General features: G+C 39.7%; 1 protein-coding gene across 16 annotated transcripts in view; it reads right to left on the minus strand.

Annotated features, from left to right (window-relative positions):
• The window catches only part of Camk2d (calcium/calmodulin dependent protein kinase II delta), a 256,504-nt gene that overhangs the window by 154,717 nt on the left and 74,355 nt on the right, over positions 1 to 27,432 (minus strand). For all 16 annotated transcript variants that reach the window (XM_029475202.2, XM_029475203.2, XM_029475204.2 and 13 more), the window contains exon 3: positions 11,575 to 11,634. In XM_029475202.2, the coding sequence (XP_029331062.1) occupies positions 11,575 to 11,634 (60 nt within the window). The remainder of the gene's footprint in view (positions 1 to 11,574; positions 11,635 to 27,432) is intronic.

Genomic DNA, 27,432 nt, shown 5'->3' on the forward strand with positions numbered 1-27,432 from the left:
CCTCAACAAACTTATAAATTACTTTAGACAGATTTCTCACGAAGAAATGGAGGGGGGGTCTCTCTATGCTGCACAACTCAAGGATGAAGAGTGAAGCAATCAAAGAAGTATGAAAATCCAAAAAAAACAGAAAGCATTACAGAAATATCAGTTATACTGTGGTTCCTCAGTCTATAATCATCCCAATTAGTAGTAAAATATGTGACATTTCAACAGGAAGGGATGAATGTGTCTTGGAGGATATGAGGCAAACAAGGCAGAAAAGTCCAATAAGGGCAGAGGACAGAAGAACAGGGTCAGAGGAGCTGTCACGGATCCAGGTCATCCACAGAGCTGTTTGTGAAGTCATGCGTGGATGCCCAGGAGTCCAGCCTGCCAGGGTATAGAATGAATTGCCCAGAGCCTCAGCAGTCCATTTCCAGCCTGAGCTGAGACAGCAGTATCAATCACTAGCAGTAGGAAAGGGACTGGAGCAGTGACAGGCTCTTAGGCCAGGGAACTCTGCAGCACAAAGCAAGAACTGTTCCTTTTCTGGCAGCTCACTGTTGCGATCTATGCCTAAGCCAGCAAATGCGTGTGAGTCAGAGACTCTCATGCTCTGCGGTGACCCCAGCAGCCTCTCTTCCACTGACCATAATGATAACCTGCTGGATCTGGTTCTGGGCCTTGATGTGATTGGCTTATTTCTTTCTTTAGGGTAATCTTTATGCCTGGTAAGAGTGGACATATTCAAAGCTGTCTGCCTCTCTGTGCCTCTGTCTCTCTGTCTCTGTCTCTCTGTCTCTGTCTCTCTGTCTCTGTCTCCATCTTTATCTCTTTATTCTCACTCCAACTCTCTGCAACTATACTGAACATCCTGGTAAACTGCAATGAGTTTTTAAACTGATTAAAGTCAGCTTCATAATTAAAAAAAAAAAAAGGTTCAAAGGATAATAGGAATTGCCTCATAAGAAATTTGCAGATGAAGATGGATATATTTTCTTCTCTATTCTACAAGCAAAAGCTTTTATTATGCCAGGGTATTTCACTCTGGCTCATGTCCACTGCTGTCATAATGGGTTTCTGTTATATAAAGAGGCAATCACTCAATGAGGGCCATTCTAAATCAGTCCCATTAGAGGGACAACTGGGGAACTCCAGGGATTTGGGGAAAGGTGGGAAAGGAGAGAGCCAAAAAGAAAACAAGACACCAACAACACAATCAAAAGAAACAGGAAGGGCTGGAGAGGTGGCTCAGTGGTTAAGGGCACTGACTGCTCTCCTGAAGGTCCTGAGTTCAAATCCCAGCAAACACATGGTGGCTCACAACCATCCGTAATGAGATCTGACACCCTCTTCTGATGTGTCTGAAGACAGCTACAGTGTAGTTACATGTAATAATAAATTAATCTTAAAAAAAAAAAAAAGAAACAGGAAAATATATAAATAAGTAAATGTATCTTCTTGGTTTCTAGGCTGAGATGGAAGTGAATCTTTCAAAGGATGACAAAGTTGGCCTTAGTGATGCACAGGCCAGAAACTTAAAATATGAGAAAAAAGTAGAGTCAAAATTATTCTAGTGATATTGAATATATATAAATTCCACAATCCTCTGAAACAAATAGCCAACTTATACAAAAAACAGAATTATGCTGGGCATGGTGGCATAAACATTTAATCTCCACACATGGAAATGTAACTGATCCCTTTAAGTTCCAAATCAGCCTGGACCACAGAGTGAGTTTCAGGCCAGTTAGGGCCAGAGAGTGAGAAGTGAGACCCCGTCTTACAAACTACAACAAAAACAAGAATAGAGGAATGTCTGGAGTGGTTTAGCTAAGGTTACACACAAAATTCCAAAGCCACAGGTGACCAGGAGGTGGTAACTGAGACATAAAGAGACTGGAAACAGACATCTACGGTAAACCTGGGACAGAAAATCTAGTGCACGGGACACTGGGAGCACAGGTGAGAGCAAAGCCACTAGAAGACAAATAAAACTGAGCAATTGAGGAAAAGCCTTGCAGGCCACAATAGACCTAGTAGAAACTGGGGCAGAACTAATGTACACACTGGACTCGTCTTCCAGAATAGGGAGAATTTCAAATTACCCATGGAGTCAACAGCTTAGCTTCTCAGAATACATGAGGAGGCCAGGAGATACAAAGCTGTTTTCCTGAGTCAAGAGAGACTCAAGAATTCAATGCATAGCCCAGAACCCATGCAGGAAAGTCTTCTAGACAATCAAGCTCAGAGTAGCCAAACTCACTCTACCATCTATGTTTGTAGAGCCATAGCCTGGCAATGGTTTCTCTCTCTTTTTTTAATTGCATGAAATTAATAAAAAATAATATTTCTAAAGATTTATTTCTTTTTATAAATATGTGTATATGGTTTCAAAAGTTTATATGTTCCACATGCATGTAAGTGCCCGAGGAGCCAGGAGAAGGTGTTAGAGCTCATTGTGTGCCGAATTCTCTGCAAGAACAGTAAGGATTCTTCACTGCTGAGCCATCTCTCCATCCCCTGAAGGATAATGTTTTATGACATATAAAAAACTAAATTTGGCTTTCAGTGTCTATCAATAATTCTGCTAGAATGCCATCGCTCTCGCCTTCCTCCAGGAAATGGTATGCCTGCTTTTGAGCAATGATCATTAAGAAAGTGAAACTAGAAAGAAAGCCCAGCCACCAAAGCTTTGACTATTGTTAAGTGTGCTTCCTGGGAAAACCGAACAACCCTCACTTCCCAGCAGACTCCCAAAGTCCTTTAAAGGAATCGCGTGCATCAGGGCAAGCCAGTAATAACAGCAGCGAGAGGCAGCCAACTCTCTTTCGTTAGTGACTGGTTTTGTGATTTCATCTGGAGAGGGGGTTTTTGCTTTAAATAACACGACAGTCTATTAAGTGCTAAGCGTTTAAGAAACGTTCATCGGAGCAGAGCGGCATGGTCTATAATCCTAACAATCTGGAGACCTAAGTTCAAGGGCAGCCTGGGGAGGGAAAAAAAAAAACAAAACAAAACTATAACTTTAATTTATGGTTATGTTTTCTGAGATATCATTTAATCACTCCCCTGGAGGATGAGGAAGCAGCTAGCAGCTTTAGCTGTCCATCAGATAAAAGAGACCTTTCACTCTCCTGACAGGAGGACTCAAGCCCTCTATGGAGTGTGGGAAGCAGCAAGAAGCACAAAATGGACCCAGCCCAGAAAGCCAGCACCTTGGAAAATACGAGTAAAGGTTGAGGGACTACTTATGAAGGGTGGGTACAAGGAGGTATGCTAACCCCGCTCCCCGCTCCTCGATCCTCCTCATGAGCCAAAGCAGATAGAGTCCAAACCATTGCTCACGGGCTGCAATCTTCCATTAGGTGTGGCTCCGCCTTAGGCCCCTGTGACATTCAGATTAGTCTTTCTTGTGATTGCACAAAACAGGCATGTCACAAATCAAAGTTTATGTGGCTCTCTCAATTGTATTAGTAGGACTTTTTGTGACCTTTCTGAGTATCTAAATTTGAGCTTATAAAAATAAACAGGCCTGTGTGGTGACTCTACACCAGGGGCTATTTCAGAGATCAGTACAGAGGCAAATTCCTTCCTCCTGGGGTTTATATGCCACTGGGAGGAAAGCAAAGGAGAAATAACTATATAATAACATGGTACGTATAACACAGAAAAAGAATGGAAGCAAGGGGTTTAGTTAGGGATGCTCGGCTAGGCTAGGAGACAAGCTACCCCTTCATGATGAGCTAGGAGGTGCAGCCTTCATTCTTCCCCATCAGGGCGAGTTTAAGCACAGGCCTGCAGGGCAAGGCAGTGATATGAGGGGCGGGGAGAGAGCAATATGCTCAGGACAAGTGTGGGTACTGCCCTGCTGTGGCACTCAGTTCCAGCTAACGAAACCCAAGCTCTCCAGAGCGTGGAGAAGAATACCAGAGGAGGACCAGAAGATGGGAGGGCATGAATGGTAAGGGGAAAGGGCAGCAATTCACTGGGTTGGCCTCACTGGTCTCTGAGGACTCTGACTGTCTCGAGTGCTGTTGAAAGCCACAGGCATATTTCTGAGCAAAAGGGGACAGCGGTTACACTTTCAACAGTCATGGTCATCTTTTAAAATTAAACTGGACATTGTCACATCACTCTTAGGAAAATCTCCCCAAAGGAAAAGCAAATAACTGCATTTGCTGTCTCAGAAAAGTGATATTTTTTATATATATAAAATATAGATATAGGTATATATAAAATATATATAATATAAAATTATTTATATAATTTTATATATTATTATAATATAACATTAAAATATAATATATTAAAATTATATCATGTATACACATATACTATATATACATATACAGTGTGTGTATATGCATATATATGTATATATATATATACACACACACACACACATATATATATATATACGACAATAGAGAAGGCTGGCATCATCTTCTTGGTTTTCTTCTTTCCTGTGGTAGCTGCTTTGCTTGGTCTATCACAGCAACATGCCACTAATTCAGATGCACGAGTAAGGGTGAGTAAGAGTGGTTATGTGCTGCTCTGCTCTTACGGTTGCAGGCCTTTTGAAGTCCAGGTTTCACAGCCTTGGACCTAGTAACTAATGGCCATGATACACTGCTCAGTGCAGTGAAGAATGCCCCACAGCATGCTCCAAAGATGCCAGCAGAGTAATCCCAGTTGTTATACTAAAAAATTACTTCCACAATGTGTCCAATGTTCCAGAAAAAAAGGAGAAAGTGGAGGGACCAAAGTTCCTGAAGGCTGAAAAACAAATATAATTAGCTAAAAAAAAAATTAGACTAGCTGTTTCATATATAAAGTTTACTTTAAGCTTATCCAGAATGAAAATAATCTAAGAAACGTATGGTTACTGCTCTTTATAAAACCTTTTGTTAATTAGTTCTCCCATCTGTCTACAGTCCTTACTATAACCTAATTATCTTATAATGGTGGTGGGCTCGCCCACATTCACTGTCTGCTGTAACTGGTGGACTCAGAACATAAAGATTCGTACTCTCTATATTCCCATGCACTTCTACGTCATAGAAGTAAAACACAAATAGGCACACGAATTTAAACAACTGAGCCGATTTGAGATCGCCAATTAGCAAAGGCATGGATTAGAGAATGAATCTACTAAGCCACACTGTAAGTTAAGGTTCTGTTCGTGCGTTCCTTATCTCTACTGAGAATCTAGCTTTCAGTCTTGGCCCAGGAGGGACAATCATACCAGTCTCCACCCCTTCCAGTCTGAAGAGGAAAGTACAAAAGGTGAAAGCTCACAGATTCTGCCAAGAGGTCACAGATGAGAAGTTTAAACAGAGGTGTGTGTGTGTGTGTGTTTCTATGGTCCACTAAAAAGGGTATTTTTCCAGTCCTTAGTAATAAAAATTCAATCATATTGTTCACTCATCTAAATGTCTACTGTCTCACAATGTTGTTTCTCTCCTTTGAGCTCTATTAGACAGATGAACTGACTTCCGCAATTAGAAACCACAGGAAAATCACCCCTCCCAGTTGTCACAGTGTAACCACTGCCCAGGCCCTCCTAAGGTTACACCTGTAAAGACACAGCAGCATCTCTAATACTTTTGCCCTTGGCATCCGAGCTGCCACACTGTGAGTCAGGACCCAACACGCCTCCACATCTAGAATAAGTCCCAAAGGCGTTTCAAATGCTCTCTCTACACCACTTTCCCCTGATCCCAAACACCTTCACCTTTTACTACCAATGCATTTTTCTGAGAAATTGATCCTCTCTAAAACTTTATTAAATTCTTTAGTTTCTACAGATTCAAGATCAAATCCCTACCCTTGGGAGGTTGAACTTTTCCACTATTACTTCCAGTCCATCTCCATGGCCTAGAAGGCAGTCATTCCAGTTGGTTCTCTCCGGGAAGGATAGGAACCTTCACAGCTCCAAAGGTTAAGACTCTTAGCCTGTCTTCCCTGCTTCAGTGGCACCTTCATTATACAATGAATCTATATTGCAGTGTGGTTGCGTAAGTAACTATTGGCTCTCTGCTTGGATAAGGAACATGCCTTGGTCATCTTCATGGTCTTTTAGTACTTTAGCTGTAAGATAGTGACTTGGCTAACTAATGGACTCAGCCAAACCTACCCTATTCACCGAAACAGTTGACAACTCCGAAAACTATTTAGACAGTTTCATTCATTCATCTTTTGCTGCATTTGTACTGTGACTCACACAAACATAATTTTCTCTAATTCCAAAATCAAATGTGTACAGAAAACTCATCTAATGGTATCCAACAAACTATAAACAAAATAACGAGCAGGGTAAATTCTATTTTTTAGAAGTATTTAAAAAACATCTTCAGAGCTAATCAAAACACAATGTTGTTTCACAAAGTTAAAGGCATATAAAAATAAGTAAGATAAAAGTTGGGTTATAGTTTTTTTAATACATGTCCGACACAAATGAATGTAAATAAGCAAAACACTGATGCTGCAAAGATAATAACTATGAATATGCTTATGAAGCAATATTTATAGGATGTAAGATTCTTTTAGATAACTGTGAAAACAACAAACGGACCATTGGTTCCTCAGAATCATAGATGAAAGACAAACTCTTCAAAATAATATGCTCCCAAACCTCCCATCTTCCCGGATTTTCCAGCTATATTCAGTTCTTATTATTTTTAAAATATTTAGTGGATAAACTCATTACTACAAATCTAAAGTGGGAAAATTTTATAATTATAAAAGCTCTTAAATGTTATTAATATAAGCAAACTCTTACCAAACACTTTTTTTGGTCTACTCATGAGAAATAATTTAAATTACTGCTTAAGTGAAACACAAGAAAGAATACTTCAAGAGAGGACCTGAAGTCATTCCTTTGATTATTCCGCTGAATATTTCTATTTCCTTCAGTACAGGCCTTTGGTCTTTAAGCTAAGTGCTAAATGTAACTTTATATAAATTATTGAGAGTCATAAGTTCATGGTAAGTTAATTCAACCTGAATCTGATTTTGTTACACAATGCACTATGAATAAAATCCAAAGGCAAAGCAGTTTACCTACAGAGCATTTCTAAGAAAATAAAACCCCATACTTAAACTTATTAGTAATAAATGTATACAGCTACTTTTCCCAGTACAGCAACTTTTCTACCATAATAAAGGACAACTAGCAAGATGTACAAAACCAAACGGTATAGTCATATGCTAGAATACATTTTCAGAAATTATCTCAGCACTCTCGGATCAGCTGGCCACGGTGGCACACATCAGGCTGAGAGACTACCATAGGTTTCTGGCACTTTGTGAGGGGATTCCAGCTTGCCGTGGAGTAAAAACACGGCAGGGCAGAAGCACATCAGAGCGAGGAGAACAAGGAGAAACAGCTCAGTAAATGCTGAGTGTTGATGGAAGTCGTTACCCATTGAGTCTAAACCACACTGCTGCTGTGTAATGTAGGACATTTTTTTTCTCTATAACTTCACAAACAAGTCAACCATCTCTGTTTTTGTTTTTTGTTTTTTGGTTTTTTGAGGAGGAGAGGGGGGAGTAGTGGTGATATGTCTTGTGTTGTAGCCTAGGCTGCCCTCAAATGCACAATCATCCTTTGTCAGCCTCCTGAGTGCTGGGGTTAAGGCTACGTACTACCATGCCTGGCTAACTCCAACCACTTCTATGTAACTCAGTGAGCCTGGCTTTTTACAAAAATACAAAAGAAAAAAATCTTTATCTATGAAGGAACAAATAACTTCCCATTCAGATGAATAGATTACCAACTTAAAAGATTTTAGACTGCCATTGAATATATAACATTTAAATTCAGATTGCCTTTGTAACTAAATGGGCTGCATAAAAGTAATGATGAATTTCACTTTCAGTCAAGTACTATAAAAAGGCATAACGCATGTGTAATGCTGTGTAGACAAGGAAGAAAGGAAGGGAGGGACAAAGGGAGGGAGGGAGCAGAGAAGAAAGGAGGATAGAAGAAACTAAAGGAGGGAGGAAGGGAGGAAGGAGAAAGGGGAGGAGGAGAAGGAGGGAGGGAAGGAGATGGGAAGGTTGGGGCTGGGCAAGGGAGTACATATAAAGAAGTTTGGAAAACATTTCTTTGTGAGAAGGAAAAGGTCTGTTTTTCACATTTGTTGGAATAAGATAATCAATTATTTAGACAGTAATATACTATAGGAAACAATTTAGCCTTCACACCAAATAATCAAGATAAAAAGGTGGGATTTAATCAAATAAAAGTTAAGCATAGAAAAAGAATGTTTTGCTTTTTATACTAAATAATATGTGACTTTTTCCCCTGTCTGAAGGTGCTAGAGAAAGTAGCTAAGAAGTAAAAATTATTTCCTCTGTGTAAATAAAATGCTGTGACTAATTAGAATAATCAATAGTAAAGAAAGAAGTCAGGTGGAAAAACTGTGAAGTGTTACATTTTGGGATGTTGAACTTTCATCATCTGAGGGGGAAAAAAAGAAGGCTCTTGGGGTTTTATCATTTTTATTCGTTTTCTTACAGACCAATCCGGATTTACTCAACTCTGCCTGCCTTCTCTGTGTCACTTTCATTCAAAGAGTTCAAGGTTAGAAATCCTACAGTGATGGTAATTTATTCGTTGGTTGAGTAATGACAGTAACACTTCGGTGTGATAGTTACTGTCTCAGTGCATTGCTCCCCTGCAGAACCTGAGAATTCTGGAAGACCAGAACCGACAGAGAAGAATGGAAAACAGGATTTACAAGTTGGATGAAGTGATCTGCTACAACAGCAAAAAAACAGTAAAAACAAACAAAAGCGGTAATATTGTCTTGTGGGAATCTGAGGAAAGGTACATTTCAAAGACCAGGATGATGGAGGACACAGTCTACACTGCTCTCTTCCTGGGTGTGCTCAGGAATCGTCTGCAATTGTTTGCATGACAATTTAAGCATGACTTCCAAAGTCATATTATACAAATCAGGCCATTTTAACACAGTGACAAGCACATTCTCTTGATCTAACCCTAGAAAGTTCTTTTACAAAAGGCCCTGCCTTGGACCCCTGCACGCGGCCTTCGTAGGACAGTCTGTGGCTACAAGATCCTGTCAGTCATGGTACATGTTAGAATGTGAGAGCTAGGCATCTCACTTCTTCCCTATAATACACTAGTTCTGAGTAGAATCTGTCTTCCTCTCTAACTAGCATCTAACTTCTTTTTTGTTTGTTTGTTTTGTTTTAACAGGACAAGATCGATCTCCATATACCCAATTACCCTACATCAATTACAAGCAGAGAAGCAATCGCTCTGACATTATTGTTTACACACTCAAATGCATCATCTCTCCTGACTATTGCTTCATCTTTGTGACAGCCTAGGTCACTGCTAGCACAAGCTCACTAGCCTCCAGTCACTGTACTGAATGGGACAGTTCTCACAAAATAGATAAAGTGATTAAAAAATGCACACAGGGGAATGGTCAAAGTTAGCCATGCCTAAGGTTCATTATAAAAAGTCTGAAACATAAAACAAAAATTACAGACTATTTACACTGGTTTCTTAATTAACCATCATATTTTTTCCAAAATCATTCTTAAGTACACACATTATTTTACAGTAAAAAAAAACAAAAAACAAAAAAAAACCATGATTTTTAAAAAGCACTGAAATAATTTGTTGTTTCATAAAGTATCAGTGTGGGTCCAATTAAAATATTTCCCTTTAGGGAAAAAGAAAATAAAACAAGACATTTTAACTGTTGTAAGCTCTCAAGACTTGAATCTTTGGTGGTAGTGCCTTTAATCCTAAAACTGAGAGGCAATAGGAGATGAATTCCAGGCCAGCCTGCCTACATAGTGAATTTCAGATCATGCAGTGATATCCTATCTAAAAAGAAAAAGAAAGGAAGGAAGGAAGGAAGGAAGGAAGAAAGAAGAAAGAAAGAAAGAAAGAAAGAAAGAAAGAAAGAAAGAAAGAAAGAAAGAAAGAAAGAAAGGAGGGGGGAACAACTGTTAAAAATAGTGTCTGTGTTCTTGAAGTTTTAAAATATAACAGGTTTTAAATGATAAAATAAATAAGGCAGTACAAAAGAGCAAGTAATAAATAGAGGTTAAGGATCTTGAAAGACATTAGTAGCTGCAGAGCCATCCAGGGCCCTCTAGACTTCCCTGTGCAGCCTAGGGTCCCAGTGAATTCAGAAAGCTCTGCTCCCAGCACCCCCTGGCTACTCTCTCCTTCATAGTCATTCATCCATTCATTCATTCATTCATTCATTCATTCATTTGCTGTTGTTTTTGAGACAAGGTCTTACTATGTAGCTTTGCTGGCCTGGAATGCAGAGAAATTTGCCTCTGAGTGCTGGGATTAAAGGCCTGTGCCACCATGAGCTTTCTTGTTTGAGGCATCCTGTTTACTGGCTACTGATTACTGCCTGTGCCAGCCGCTAGTGCCCTTTGTAAATCACTGTTCTTCACAGATGTTAATACAATAGAATCAGAAAAGGTAATTTTGGGACCTTAAATTGAGTAGAGCAAAAACTCAATCACTCCCATTTCCTCCACTTAGAAAACAAGTGTTCGTGGAATTCAGTGGCAAGGTTCGGCCTTGGAGTCCTCCCCTTAGCTGTTCTTTCCCTGTGTCTGCCTCTTTCTACCCTCCCTCCTCCCTCATCCCTCCTCCCTCCCTCACCCCTTGTTTATTATGGCTAGCTCCAGCAGGCCACATGACCAGTTTCTTCTCACCTCCATTCAGAACGATGTGGCCCTGCCCATCTGTGTGCATCGAAATCCCTCAGTGGCACAGGGTAAGAAGTGCTAGCAACTGAGTGATAAAAGCATAGTTCTTTCCAACCTGGACCACCAGCCGCTGACAACTCCGAATTACACACACACAAACTGCGGCTCCACACACTGCCAAACATTGGCTATGTTTTTTCTTTCTTTTTTTTCCAATTTCCATTCAAGTTTCACATGAATATACATATATTTCTTACACTGTTTGTCTGTATAGAATTGCTACTCCTTGAAAAACTCTAGCTACAAATTTTAAAACCGTGTGATTGGTTTTTGTTGTTGTTGTTTTCTTTTTTGTTTTTTTTTTTTTGTTTTACTTTTACAACTTCTCTTCTAACTAGGTTATCCTTTCTATTTCAGAGGCATCCAGAGGAAAACTGATAGCTAATATGTCAGATTCCAAAACATTTAGTTACAATAAAGTGAATAACAGATAATCAGAAATTACCTAATTTCAATTTTTAAATTAAACTCAACATGATAACTCACTGGCTAACGTGCAATCTTCAGCACCACAGGAAACATGAAATGTTTATCTCATTACTATACTCATTCTACACACAAAAAAGGTTAAGCTTAGTTAATTGAAATTATAAAAAAAATTCACTCTTGCTTCACAAATTGTATCAAAAAAGGATGACTTAATAAGTATATATACATGAAAACTTCTGGATAAAATACAACCATGATCAAGAGACTAGAATCTATTTGTTATCAGTTGTAAATATACTAGTTACTGAAATGAATATTTTTACTGTAGTTCCATACAGAACACATAAGATATATTATTTAAGATATCTGAAAATATTTCCTCACCAATATTGGGGTGCTTCAAGAGACGGCAGATTCTAGCTTCCCTTTCCAGTTTCTGATGATCTGTTGAAAAGACAATAATAAAAATAAATTACAAGAAAGCCAAAAGTAATCAGTAAGTCGTAATAGGCAGAATACATACGACATCAAGCCTCTGTTCTTACTTATGCTTTCATTCCTTTGAAAAATGGTGATCATGTCAAGTTGCACTGAGGTGAAAACTGCCTAGTGTGGCTTTCTGTAGTTTGGATTGGCTTGGTGTTTGAGCTACAGAACGTAGCAGAACTCACAAGTGGAATGTTGAGCATGGTAGGGTTGGCATACAGCAGCAACCTCAAGTGAAAAGCATTGCATTTCCTTTAGTATTTGATTTTATTTGGGGGTTTTGAGTCTGCTAATTTTGTGAGGCAGATTCTCACTCTGTACTCCAGGCTGATCCTCCTGCCTCACTCAGCCTCTCGTGTGCTGAGATTTTGGATATTCATTACACCTGGAATCACTCAATGTGAGTAAATCGGTGCAGGATGAACATCTGGAGACAGAAATCCAAACGTTACCAGAGCTCATAGATGAGTGTCGTTTACCCCTAGGAACAAAGTGATTCCTCTGTGGTCAACTGTTCTGCATACAGTTGCGGGTCCACACTCCTGTTAGTGTTGTTCCTCAACAGTAGGAACTTGCAGAAATCTGCACCTCCTGCTCAGCTCTGCCTGCTTGCCATATTTCTCAAATGCATAAAATATGTAAGTACACTACATCTTCTCAGGAAAATAAAATAATGTGGAAAAGAGAGAATCCATTTTACATCTGACCTTACAAGTATGTAAAGAACATAGCTTGATTGGCTCTTCAAGTAAATATAAATATGGGCTTTAATAGCAAATCCAAACTTCACATATGTTTTTGTTGTTGTTTTAAGCTTAGGTGCAAAGTGAAATTTGAAAGCTTACAAATCAAATTTATGATCCCTATCAAACAAGGTATAAAAAAACAAAAACAGGTTCTACGGTTGAGCACCATTGCCTTGAGACATTCAAACTTCATCAACGCTCCTTGTCTATTTCTTCTGCATTCATGATACAACATATGTCAACACATGTTACCAGATGGTTTCCAAAAGGCAAATAGGATCTTAGTTTTGTTGAAAAATACATTTGACCTTACACATCTGTTGAGAGAAGTCCAGGAGGTCCACAGATCCATATTTTGAGAACTGTGAGTTCATAACTGTCAACCTCTATTGTGCTCTCCTGGAGTTTTGGAAAAAATAATTTGTGTACACGCATGTGTGTGTCTTCGTGTGTGCATGCACACTGGGAGAAAAGAAGTGTGTTCACAAAGTGGACACATTGCATAGAGAGGCCATCAGTACCTCTGGATTGCCAAATAGCAGTCTATACCACCTACAACAGTATATTTAGAAACTCTTCAAGCCTTGAACAAGTTCTAATTCTTAGCTATTTAACAATATACAAGTAAACACAAAGATTACACCAAATTTTTGGAAATGCACTTATTACCATTATCTTAAACAAGTAGTGTTTCAAGTGAAGCATATGGAAGACATATGCTTACAAGGATATGCAAAGAGATGCTAACCATGTGGCATATAAAGTATAAAATATGTGTAATTATATACTTATAAAGGAAGGAAAATGGGTAAGGACAAGAACTTTATAGCCAATAACTTTTATATAGTTTTAGCCATAGAGATAAAAATAATTACAGATTTACCTTTACTTATTTTTTAAATTTTTGTTTCTATGGCTAGCCTGAAGTTGCTATATAGAACAGGATGACCATAAATTTCTGGCTAACCATGAACTTCCAGTCATCCTCCTGCCTTGGCCTCTTAAACACTACAAAGAGAGGCACGTACCTCTACACTTATCTTACTAAATTTTATGCCAACAATAATTGGCAGAGCTGCTGCCTTGCAAATTCCATATCCTGAAGTTCTCATTCCCAGACCTTCAAAAGTGACTACAGTTGTAGAAAGAATGATTTAAAAGGTAATTAAAAGGTCAGCAGTGTGTGCTCTAATCCAGTATAGCTTGTGTCTATGCAAAAAGATAAACAAAACCAAAAAACACAGGACATCGGCACACATGCAAGAAAATTAGTGTGGAGAGAGGAGGACAGGATTGCTATCTACATGCCAAGGAGAGAAGTCATAGGCAAAACATGCCTCTGTAGGGGGAGGTGTTGTTTCCCTAGTTGGTTCTTGGTTTGTCAATAAAAAGGGCAGTAGCCAATTGCTGGGTAAAGGGTGAAGATAGGAATTCGGGGTACCAGGAGGAAGAAGAGACTGAAGGAAGGAGAAAGGGTTCTTTTTTCAGGCCAGGCTTTGGAACAAGGAGAAAGCAGCAGTCATGTAAGCTCTTGGGGAAATTAGAACCGGCAGCGTCCACCACCAGTGGTTAACCAAGAAGGTCTGCAGAGGCTGTCTGACATAGACTAGCTGATATAGGCTAGCTGATAAGGTTAGAGCAGGAGATTCTGCACCCAGCAACTGTGCTTTCTGACAAGTTCTAAGTTAATAAAGATGTCTAGTGGTTTTCTTCCACAGAGCTAAGGTGGGCAGAGAAAGAGAGGAGTCAGTAGAACTGCTGTGAACAGCAGTTCCTGGCTTTCCCTGATTGGAGCTTGGTTGCAATCAATCCTGAGCTAAGCTAGGAGGAACAGGCAAGTCTAGAGAGGGAGCCAATGGCAGCTCAGAGCTAGGCTGGGAACACTGGCCGAGGTCCTGAGAAAAGTGGAAACATATTTTTTGTTTTTTTGTTTTTTAAATTACATGCAATGCCTCTGACAACTTTGTTGTAGACATCAAACTTACAGAACTGGATAAAGCAGTAAATTTAGCCTGTGTACTTTATTATAGTGGCCCAAGCAAAATACTATAACCATGTACTAGCGTTCTATTATTATGTGTCAAACATCACAAGAGTAGAAGCAGAACACCATATATACTTGTTTTTGACGCTGGAATTAACAACACCTTGTGATCAAGGTGCCCATCATGGCTGGGAACTCAAAGGCTTCCAAGTTTGCATCTTGATTGGTACCATTCAGTTGTTGAAAGGCTGCTAAGCTGTGGGCCTCAATCCTTAGCTTGGCTGGAGCCACGCCTCAGTTCCCATCACTTAACCTTAGGTCAAAGCTACCATAGAATAGAGTCAGAGACATAAAGGGGAAGGTCATTCTCTCATTTAGCCTAAGCATGGAAGCTATGGTCCATGTCTGTCATCTTCTATTGGAGGGAAATAAGAAACTGGACTGGCTCTATTCTGATTCGGAAGGTCACAGACAGCAAGAGGTGAATGATGAGGGCTCCCCTGTGGTCTGTCCCCCACAGCTCACTTTCCAGCACTGCAGTTTTGCAGCTTTCACTCTGCGAGCAGCTTCACTGACATGTTTGCTCACACCCAGTCATGAATCTCTGGATCTCCCGTGAATCATCAGGCGTTCTGAACTCTCCTGGGTGCATGTTTTGACATTTCAAAAAGAAAAAAAAAAAAATGATGATATAACTAAATACTAGCTTTCACAAAAATGAGATTTTTATAATAATAGATATGCATATCACCTGGTGTGATTCAAATTCAACAGCAAGTTCACAATTTTACTTTTAGACAGAGTATGTGAATGAGGAGGAGGGCTTCTTTCAAAAGCACATGTCTGTATGTAGCCTGCTGAAGAGGTAAATTCATTATCCATTTAGTTTCCTTTACGTTTAAGCTGGTCAGCAACAAAACTCCTACATTCTACCTCGCTATTCCCAGCACTCACTACTGCAACAACAAAAGACAAGGGTACTTACAAAAGGCAGGAGACTCATGATACTATTTGAAAATTTTTGTTTATTGAGATACTGCCTCATGGAGCCCTGCTGACCTTATTTCACTATTGAGCTGAAGTTGATCTTGAACTTCTGATCCTCATACCACTTCCCAGTTGCTGGAATTTCAAGCATGTATCACTGTATACAGTTCATGTAGCTCTAGAGATGGAACTCAAGGCTGTGCAAAGAACAGGCAAGTACTGTATCAATTGAGCTATATCCCCTGAGCTGAAGATACTGCTACCCACAAGCCTGGAGATGAACATAAAACTATATTTTTTGTCATTTAATATTTATTAATGCATTCTAGCTATAACGGGTAGGCTTCATTCTTCCTGTGAAGCTAAAACTCATATTTTTATGAACAAAAATACAAGATTTGAGGCTGTAATTTTTCCAGGTTTGATGAAATGCATGACGTTAGCAACGAATGGTTGAAGAGCTGTCATAAATGGTGCTGTAAAAAAAAAAAAAAAAAAACAGTATTTTTATCCAATTGGGACATGGAGTCAGTGAGGGATAGTGTTACTAAGAACACAGGCCAGGTGGTGGCACACATCTTTAATCCCAGCACTTGAGAGACACATAGGCAGAAGAATCTCTGTGAGTTCAAGGACAGGCTGAACTACAGAGTGAGTTGCAGGACAGCTAAGGCTGCACAGAGAAATCCTGTCTCAGAGCTTGGCAATGGGAGAACATGGACCTCTGGATTGTAAAATAATTTCTGAGAATCTGAGGGAAAAAATATTCACCTTTTCAGCTGTAAGATACTATAAACAAAAATGAAAACTTGAAATTCAAACCTATTGAAGAAGTGGCTCCTTCACATGTTCAAAAATAAAATTTTAATATTATGCAAAATATCGGACCATACATGTGAGTGCCTAGCCCTCAACCACTTTGTCACCACAACAGGGGCATCATGAAAACTATACAGTGCAATAGCTTGCCTATCTGGCTCTGTCAAGAAATTAACTTCCACTAATAACAACATTCTGAGTTAAGTATTTGGTCCCCATTGCACAAATACCAAAATATTGAACTGTATGGGTAAGAGTTGTTATTGACTCTGTGCTTTGTGTCATCATTGTTACTAATGCCATCAATTGGTTATCATCCAGTACAGCCCCTGTGGGTCTTGGGTGGGACAATCCACAGTCCATACAGCAGAGCATCTTAGCAGAGTGTTGAGGGACAGCTGGGCAGAGGAAGAGCTGGGCCTTCTGTCATGATCAGTTACCATCTGTCTTACCAACACATGCACATACTTACATGCATGGCATAAACTGTATTCTTCAGTGAATGTATGGCTTGAGAAAGGCTGGAGTTTGCCACAGCCAAACGGGTTTCATCATCCCCACTTTGCCTCCACACAAAGAGAAGCGCACTTTTAAATAATTTTATACCAAATCTATAACACTGTGGATGTCTCACAAATCCGGTCCATGAAAACAAAGGTCTGAATATCTGCCTCCATCACCACTTTCTGTCCACCAGCTTTAGGCTGGGGAGCATTAGCGCCTGCATTCCCCTCGCTTGCTGCCCAGGTCCTCACCTTCTGAGACCCTGTGCTCTAGTCTGCGATCCATCTCTTGGGTCTGTTTGAGCTCAGGTTATCACTGCTCCTCTGGCTTCTGCATTTCAATGAGCCCAACTCCAATTCCAGTTCTGTCGCATTTGTTCAATTGCCAAGCAATCACAGGCTCAAGTGAGAGAAGACACCCCTAAGTCCTAGAGACTAAATGTGGCAAGTGAGCCCTTCCCAGAAGAGCAGGAGGCCTTAAACTACTTTAAATGTTGTACTGTTGCTAGTGGTCACTGCATGTCTTCCTACTTTTAAAGTTATGCTGTCTGACAGCAACCATTACAGTCAACCAGAATGAATCAAAATAGAGTCGTACAGCCCGGTCTCAACAGATACATCTGCTAAACACTTCTATACCGAAAGCTGGAGTACTATGTAAGAGGAGAAATCAGAAAGAAGAACCAGAGGATCAGACGTTTGCTAGGAAATTGTGTCTCCTACTACTGTCAAAAGCTGCACCATAAAGTCTCACCAACATGACACTGTGGATGAGCAAGGACAGTAACAGACATGCTAACACGAGACCGGAGAGCCTATGAAGCCTCAGCAAATGGTCAGCCCTGAAAACATACACACGAGGAACATTATACAGACTGATGGGGTTGCATTTGGGGATATGTGTCTATATGCATGTATATGTGTATTTGTAGGTATGGAAGTTAACTAATTAAGAAATTTAAGAAAAGAGAATAAATTTGAAAAAGAGAGAGGTGGGGATCTATTGGACAGTTTAGAGGATGGAAAGAGAAGAGGGGAAACGATATAATTATGATCTCAAAAAAAAAAAACAAGAATTAAAAAGTTTTGCTGTCCACGTGAACTGCTATAACTATCTTAACCATATATGGCAGTTTCAGATACACAAACTATACATTAAATAAATAGTTGGTGAATTTCAAATAAAAAGGGAAAAAAGATAGATGTTCTACTGAAATCCGTGAAGCAACGTGGTTATAAAAATATAAACCTGTTAGTTTAGAGAGATGCTATCTTAGAAACGGGACCATTGTACATGGCCTTACTCCTGGAAGTTCCAGAATTACATTCTGAACATACTTTCCTTATGAAAAAAAATATACCTCAGTAATTAAGGCACCACTCTGGAAAGAATATAAATGTTGTCAGTTTAAATGGGTCACATAAAAAAACACATCACTGAATAGGGATTTAAAGCCATCATATTCACCCAAGTAAAGGTTTTTTTTAAAAAAATCCATGAATGTTTTTCATTTTATCCTTCAATTGTGAATGTGTTACAACACAAATTTGAACTTTTAGCCATCTGATCTAGATTCTTTATGCTATTAGGTATCAGCAAAACCTTTTTATTTCTACTATCCGGTGACCGTGTCAGTGGCCCCTTACAGCGATACGGATGTTATTCTTCTTGCACTGAACATTCATTTCTCATGATTTAGAAGTGAAATCTTAATGTTTGCTCCGTGAGGGAAGATTATAGTAAACTAAAAGTGGGGTCTATCCAATATCAATTCCATGTAGATTAAATAAAAGCCATGTGTCCCTTGTGGAGATGTCTCCCCTGCCCCATACTTATTTCATAAGATTACTTTCATTTCTTTTAAAAAGGAGGGGCAGGGTAACAAACTGGCATTCAGCTTGATTTCACCTTACTTCTGCATGTTCTCCTCTGAACGAAAATGGCCCAACTCTAGATAATTGAAGGCCTATAAGGTCCCTGATGCTGTAGAAGAACCTTGAAAACGTTGTGAAAAGCCACCCAGAGAGCTGGAAAGATTCCTGGCTTCCTGGTAAACAAGAGTTGCTACCCTGGTTCTAGCTCTGAAGAACAACTGGATGTCCAAATGACTTGTGCTCAGTGTCCAGAACCTGACTTGGACTATCCTTTCTTCTATGTGCAGTTTTACTTGTAAGATTGGAAGCGTCTGCAGATAATTTCCCTTTTGCCTCAGTCACCTGACTGACTGTGTGACTTAGGAATTGTAGAATTTACATAGGAGGATTAACTTTCAATCCTTGAAGGCACAGCACAACTGTAGCTGACTACAGTTGAGAGAATATTCAATATCTTTCGTAAAGCAAGCTTTTAATGTTTCCAATGGAGAGAAATTATAAATCTCTGAGATGACAAATACACAAATTTGATCTTGATGATTACACATTGGATATATTATCAAAACATCACACTGAAGCCTATGAACATGTGTTAACTAAAAATAAAAGTATATTTTAAAACTATCCACCTAGAAAAGCTACAGGACATATGTAGCATCAGGTACTGCACATATGTTAAAGTAGGTTCTCTATGAACTACAGAGTCACCATCAACATGAATAGAAATGGGTGTGGTTGATTGATTTCAAGATAGACTACTAGAACTTGCACTAAAATCATACTCATTGCACCAGAGATAATGAAGATCGTTCATTTTACAGGTAATCCTAATACATTATGAAAATGAAATTTCACACAAATTATATGATTATGCTATCGAGAAAAAAGCCTTGAGAGATAGTGGGAGGACTACTGTTATTGTTCAAACAAAGATCAGATCTCAGAGCATCATTTAGTGGAGTGGAGTCAAAGCAGTGACGGGTCAGTGATGGGCAGGACAACCCCCTGACTTTGGCAGCTTAGGTCTGTGTAACCTTGTGTCAGGGCAAGGAGGAGGGACTTGGGTACTCCTGGATTTCTTTGTCCCTCTTTCCAATGTAGCCGCACTGAATTTTCCCCTGTTTTTTACTATTAAAACATGAGATAGACAAATCAAAACATTATAAAAAGGTATTCATGTTTACTAAATATTTTGCCTCCCAAACCAACCCCAAACCGGGAAAATATTTAGTCAATGTGTAATGCTTTTTTTAAAAATTTTTTAATTTTATTTTAATTAGGTATTTTCTTCATTTACATTTCCAATGCTATCCCAAAAGTCCCCCATACCCTATCCCCCATTCCCCTCCCCCCCCAACACACTCCCACTTCTTGGCTCTGGCATTCCCCTGTACTGGGGCATATAAAGTTTGCAAGACCAATGGGCCTCTCTTTCCACTGATGGCCCACTAGGCCATACTTCTCATTCTCGTGTCTAGAGACATGAGCTCAGGGGGGTACTGGTTAGTTCAGATTGTTGTTCCACCTATAGGGTTGCAGACACCTTTAGCTCCTTGGGTACTTTCTCTAGCTCCTCCATTGGGGCCCTGTGATCCATGCAATAGCTAGCTGACTGTGAGCATCCACTTCTGTGTTTGCTAGGCCCCAGCATAGCCTCACAAGAGACAGCTATATCAGGGAAATTATATTAGGCAAAATCTTGCTAGTGTGTGCAATGGTGTCAGTGTTTGGAGGCTGATTATGGGATGGATCCCTGGGTATGGCAGTCTCTAGATGGTCCATCCTTTCGTCTCAGCTCCAAAGTTTGTCTCTGTAACTCCTTCCATGGGTGTCTTGTTCCCAATTCTAAGAAGGGGCAAAGTGTCCACACTTTGGTCTTCCTTCTTCTTCTTAAGTTTCATGTGTTTTGCAAATTGTATCTTATATCTTGGGTATTCAAAGTTTCTGCAAATTGTATCTTACATCTTGGGTATTCTAAGTTTCTGGACTAATGTCCACTTATCAGTGAGTACATATCATGTGCGTTCTTTTGTGATTGGGTTACCTCACTCAGGATGATGGCCTCCAGGTACATCCATTTGACTAGGAATTTCATAAATTCATTCTTTTTAGTAGGTGAGTAGTACTCCATTGTGTGAATGTACCACATTTTCTGTATCTGTTCCTCTGTTGAGGGGCATCTGGGCTCTTACCAGCTCCTGGCTATTATAAATAAGGCTGCGAAGAACATAGTGGAGTATGTGTCCTTCTTACCAGTTGGAATATCTTCTGGATATATGCCCAGGAGATGTATTTTGGAATCCTCCGGTAGTACTATGTCCAATTTTCTGAGGAAACGCCAGACTGATTTCCAGAGTGGTTGTACAAGCCTACAATCCCACTTTCTCCCTACCTATTGAACATTGTACTTGAAGTCCTAGCCAGAGCAATTTGACAACAAAAGGAGATCAAGGGGATACAAATTAGAAAGGAAGAAGCCAAAATATCACTTTTTGCAGATGACATGATAGTATATATAAGTGACCCTAAAAATTCCACCAGAGAACTCCTAAACCTGATAAACAGCTTCAGTGAAGTAGCTGGATATAAAGTTAACTCAAATAAGTCAATGGCCTTTCTCTACACAAAGGATAAACAGGTTGAGAGAGAAATTAGGGAAACAACACCCTTCTCAATAGTCACAAATAATATAAAAATACCTTGGCGTGACCCTAACTAAGGAAGTGAAAGATCTGTATGATAAGAATTTCAAGTCACTGAAGAAAGAAATTAAAGAAGATCTCAGAAGATGGAAAGATCTTCCATGCTCATGGATGGGCAGGATCAATATAATAAAGATGGCTATCTTGCCAAATGCAATCTACAGATTCAATGCAATCCCCATCAAAATTCCAACTCAATTCTTCAACGAATTAAAAAGAGCAATCTGCAAATTCATCTGGAATAACAAAAAAAAACCTAGGATAGCAAAAACTCTTCTCAAGGTAAAGGAACCTCTGGTGGAATCACCATGCCTGACCTAAAGCTGTACTACAGAGCAATTGTGATAAAAAAAAAAAAAAAAAAAAAAACAAACAAAAAAAAAAAACTTCATGGTACTGGTATAGCGACAGACAAGTAGACCAATGGAATAGAATTGAAGATCCAGAAATGAACCCACACACCTATGGTCACTTGATCTTTGACAAGGGAGCTAAAACAATCCAGTGGAAAAAAAGATAGCATTTTCAACAAATGGTGCTGACACAACTGGTGGTTATTATGTAGAAGAATGCGAATTGATCCATTCCTATCTCCTTGTACTAAGGTCAAATCTAAGTGGATCAAAGAACTCCACATAAAACTAGAGACAGTGAAACTTATACAAGAGAAAGTGGGGAGAAGCCTCGAAGATATGAGCACAGGGGAAAAATTCCTGAATAGAACAGCAATGGCTTGTGTTGTCAGATCGAGAATCGACAAATGGGACCTCTTTAAAATTGCAAAGCTTCTGTAAGGCAAAAGACACTGTCAATAAGACAAAAAGGCCACCAACAGATTGGGAAAGGATCTTTACCTATCCTAAATCAGATAGGGGACTAATATCCAATAAATATAAAAAACTCAAGAAGGTGGACTCCAGAAAATCAAATAACCCCATTAAAAATGGGGCTCAGAGCTAAACAAAGAATTCTCACCTGATGAATACCGAATGGCTGAGAAGCACCTGAAAAAATGTTCAGCATCCTTAATCATCAGGAAAATGCAAATCAAAACAACCCTGAGATTCCACCTCACAGCAGCCAGAATGGCTAAGATCAAAAATTCAGGTGACAGCAGATGCTGGCAAGGATGTGGAGAAAGAGGAACACTTGTCCATATATTGTTGGTATAATAATACTTTTAAACAAATTAAATTGACCAATGCTGTATATAAGCCATTTATGTAATTTTGCTAGTTTTATTTAGCTAGGAGGGAAGGTAAATAGAATCTTCCTACGTTGCCTAAGCTGGCTTTGAACTCACGGTGATCATCCTGCCTCAGCCTCCTCACTGTGAGTGTCATTGTGCCTGACTCAATATGATTTTGATCATCTACTTCACAGATTCCAACTGAACACTCTTCTGATAATCCGTTATGTAAGGTTGATAATTACTGGATAATGTCATAGTTTGTTTCTTAGGACAGTAAAGGAATAAATAAATCTGATAGCACTATCTTTCATGGTCTTCTAAGAGAACAATTTCCTTCAAGTTGTGTGTCAACTTGACACAGGCTGGAGTTATCACAGAGAAAGGAGCTTCAGTTGGGGAAATGCCTCCATGAGATCCAGCTGTAAGGCATTTCCTCAATTAGTGATCAAGGGGGGAAAGGCCCCTTGTGGGTGGTACTATCTCTGGGCTAGTAGTCTTGGGTTCTATAAGAAAGCAAGCTAAGCAAGCCAGTAAAGAACATCCCTCCATGGCTTCTGCATCAGCTCCTGTTTTGACCTGCTTGAATTCCAGTCCTGACTTCCTTTAGTGATGAACAGCAATGTGGAAATGTAAGCTGAATAAACCCTTCCCTCCCCAATTTGCTTCTTGGTCATGATGTTTGTACAGGAATAGAAACCCTGACTAAGACAAATGGTATCCACTCTGACAATGCTAAATGACATGAAATAACGCTCTGCACAATATTATACAAATGTAAAGCAGAATCTATATCTTGTAATCTTGTATCTGTATCTTAGTCATTGCAATCTAAGTGATACAGTGTGTCTTAGGCCTTGTAATGTTCTGAATACAGTATACATCAATGTATATAACATTTTTCTGTGGCCATTTACTTAATGTCTGACTACACAGAATATAGCATATCTATATATAAAGACAGAGATTCCTGCCAGGACCTAGCAAGCTTTAGGAGAGCCTCCGAGGAAGGCTGTCACTATTTCTAAGTGATGAACCCTGGGTCTGAAGGAGCGTTCATCCACTAGGAGCAAAGGGGAAACACTGATAAACAGCTAAATGCAGACACATGGAGACAAAGGACACTAGTACTGGACTGGATTGCTCTATAAAATCAAGAGACTCTATGGGTGGTCAGTCCTGATCACAGCACACAGCCCTGCCTGAGGTTAGGCCGTTCTCATTCTGGTCCCTTGAATAATTTTGCTACTATCCCTCAGTGGGCTTCTCTGCCCTCTGCTAACATGGCTGAACCTGTGGCAGATCCACCACAGGGTTCTTGACATGTGTGGATTGCCACAGACTTGGCCAGGAAGAGAAAAGTGTCCTAGACAGGCCCAGAGCAGGGCATGGCCCTACAGGTAAAGAAAACAGTGGAGGAAGGTCCAATCAAGGCCAGTACAAGGTCAGGGAGGGTAAGGGGTAGGGTGAATTCACCAGGACTGCATTCATAGGACAAGGTATTTCTCAGAACATTTACCCGGAAGCCTGCATACTGTATGAACTATCATGTCAAGTGATTGTCAATATCATTTATAAACAGGCCCTTATGAACGAGGACAGGAGCAAATGAGTGGGGTACATACGAAGTTTAAAGTGGTTTATATTTGTGTATATATTTTAACTGTCAACAATGTAATTCTGTAAATAGTTATGAGATTAAACTCTGTGTAATAGTCTACCTTGTTTCCACATTTGCTATCTCCCAGATTCCCCAACCCCCTACCCACCGTGTAGTGTTACTGGGAAAGGTGGAGGAATTTTAATATACAGCTCCATTTCCATGTTAGGAACAATGGAGCTGAGTCATTTGACACACTTTGCATGAAAATCCTTTACACTTTGGCTACCTGGAGATTAAAGAGGTTCAGAATGGACACAATGCCTACTAAACATAAATATAATCCACATTTCTCCATTCCTTACAACAGTCCTGGCAATTTTTATAAGCGATTGACTAGTAACACAAGAGTGCATTTGCTGCTGGGACTTTTATTGTTATTGCTTTAAAATAAAGGTATTTTGCTTTTATTAACAATTAAAGAACACAACCTATTCAAAGAGTGAAAAGCATGGCTGTCTTTTACAGCTTTCTGAGGGACAATTTTAATGTAGTTTAATATTAACACCTTAGAATAGAGAAGAAAGAATGACTTTGAACGATAAAGAAGAACAAAGGGAAAGAGTCTGAAGAGTCACAAGTAATGTGGCTTTTTACGGTGCTTGAAATGCCTGAAGTTAATCATTCCAGCAGCCAACTTCTCTCAGAATAATCAGCAGTGGAGGGGGCTGCAGTTGCAGGGTCTCTCTCCCCTGTGCAGGGGCTCCCCACGAGCCTGTGCACCGAGTTCACAGACTGGCGTGTTTTCATCAAAGCTTCAGCACGAGGTATTCTAACAGCACTCAATCTTCCTCCTAACTCCTCTTCCCTTCCCAGCACATTAGTGTCTGGTGGCACTGGGGTGGCTGTAAAGGTCTCTGGGAGCCAGGCAAGGAAAAGCTGAGCTGAATCTAGTACTGTGTAGGTGAGTTTCAAAATAAATGCACCTGACTTGCAGTGATGTCTGTGCAGAGTTGTGTCCCTGCCAATCATCCCTGTGTAAGATGTTTCCAGCAGCATCCGACTTCAGCAGGAGGATGTGGCACACCATCCATGGCGCCATGATCATGGACCCGTATGACAGGTTGTTCCACACATGTGGAGACAGAGCTAGAGACATGATTCCACTGTTTGTTCTAGATTTTATATACTCCTTAATATTTGTTGGTTCATTAAAACTCAGCAGGAGGCACAGTGTTGCCTAAGGACCAGGAGCATCCAGGTCATTCTTGGATACACAGTGAGTGTGAGGCCTGCCTAGGCTACAGAGACCTTGTCTCAAACAACAAAAGTGTAAAAATGACAAAATAAAAAGGATAAAATAGCATTGCTTTTTTTATAATATATATATTTTGAATTTACTTTTATAAGCCAAAAGGTGTCTACATTTCTGTGCTCAGGATTTGCTACATTTATGATGGAAAGTAGAAAATGACTTATTGTTCAAATACTAAATGTAAAAAAAAAATGATATTTGCATAATAAGGTGGCTCACAAAAGCTATGACATTTGCTTTCCTTTTAAGAGAATAGTTATTTATTTTGCTGGAGCAACTCACCAGAAGCCTGTTCCTACAGTAAAGCAGCCATGAGTGCTCGCCCACACAGAAAGGACACCAACTGAAACTTGGAGGAAAAATGAATCCTCACAAGGCTCTCCCAGAAATAATGGCAAAAAACAAACAAACAAACAAAAAAAAAAAACAAAAAAAACACAACAACCTTATGAACTTAAAAAACTGAGACCAAAACCTTCTTTATATTCCTCTCCATCTCACTAAGATACTACAAATTTGAGATAGCCTAACTGCATCATCAACAAAAAAATAATTCCTATGCCATGCATGGTATTTAAACATATCCACAACCAGTGTTTTTAGTAACCAACTGCCAAACAGAGCAAGGATACTTCAGTGGTTAATCTTGACTGACAACGTGAAGAACTTGAGAATTGCCATGGAAACAAAGTTCTGGACCTGTTTGTGAGGGACTCTCTAGATTAGGATGAATAGGGCAGGAAGACATTGTCCCCAAATGTGAGTATTTTGTCACAATAATGAGACAAGTAACTGATAAGAGTCTGACAGTTGTTTTGGGAAATGTCTACACATTTACCAATCAGTAATAAAATCAGAAAGTAATGGCTTAAATAAGGAGGATGTAGAAGTCCTGAAATCACAACAGGGGAGCTGAACTGAATGAAGAAGATTGCCAAGTGGTAGGATAGCTTGGGCTATGCTAATAGTGACACTTTGTCCTTGCCACCTCATCCAATCCCCCTTCTCTGTCCGCCTGTCTGTCTCTCTGTCTCTCTCTTTGTCTCTCGGTCACACACACACACACACACACACACACACACACACAGAGAGAGAGAGAGAGAGAGAGAGAGAGAGAGAGAGAGAGAGAATGCCCTTTAAAAGAAAATGAAATCACCATTTTCTCAGACTGCACTTATTTCCCATGTTAATGCAAGGAAATTGAAACCTCTACTATTTCATTAGATACATATCTAATCAACTCATAAATGGGTCATAGTTGTGAACAAATCCCTAAAAATTTGATGGTGAAAGAAGGGAACTGAGGCGAAACTCTGTAAAGGTCCAGGCTTGGTCATAATCCCAGAAAATGAAAGAAAGCCACAGCAGAACACAAAATGCCATTTGGCATTCTCTAGATCACACCCTATGAGTTGTTTGGAAATTGTAAGGTAAAATCCTTTTTCATGCATGCATGAAAAAAATAGATTTTAAGGAAAGATACAGGCTCATGTAATAGATGGAGAGGCAGGGGGGATGGGGAAGGAGATGAGGCACGGGGATAAATCAAAGCAGAGAAGGAAGACATAAGCTTATGCAAATGGCATACTGACCCCTTACTTCCTATGGCTACTTAAGACCATACTTCCAAAAAAAAAGTGTCTCTCTTTATTATATATTCTTAGCACTCTATGAGTGCTTCTATTTCCTACTTGTACAATAAAGAAAGGCTAATGCAATCACTTAAACATCAAAATTCCTACTGAGACAAGATATTCAAGTGCAACCACCTCCATTTTAGCAAAAACCCTGGCGGGTAAAAATTAAGTGCTTATCTGGTACAGGGCAGCAAAAGCATGCATTCGGAACCAACCAACCAACAACCAACGGGTGTTTGCATCATTTTGCAATCAGGGACCCACTGCTCACTTCCAGTTATATAAGCAAGGGGAATGAACTCCTCAGAGGGCACCACCCTGGACAGAATGGTCCTGGAGTTCCTCCCTTCTCCCAGCAGGGCAGGAGTTTATTTAAAGTACAAGACTGTGGGAAGGTGT

Source organism: Mus caroli, unplaced genomic scaffold, assembly GCF_978045245.1.
Source record: "Mus caroli unplaced genomic scaffold, Mus_caroli_1 scaffold_3, whole genome shotgun sequence".
In the NCBI taxonomy this organism is placed as follows: Eukaryota; Metazoa; Chordata; class Mammalia; order Rodentia; family Muridae; genus Mus; species Mus caroli.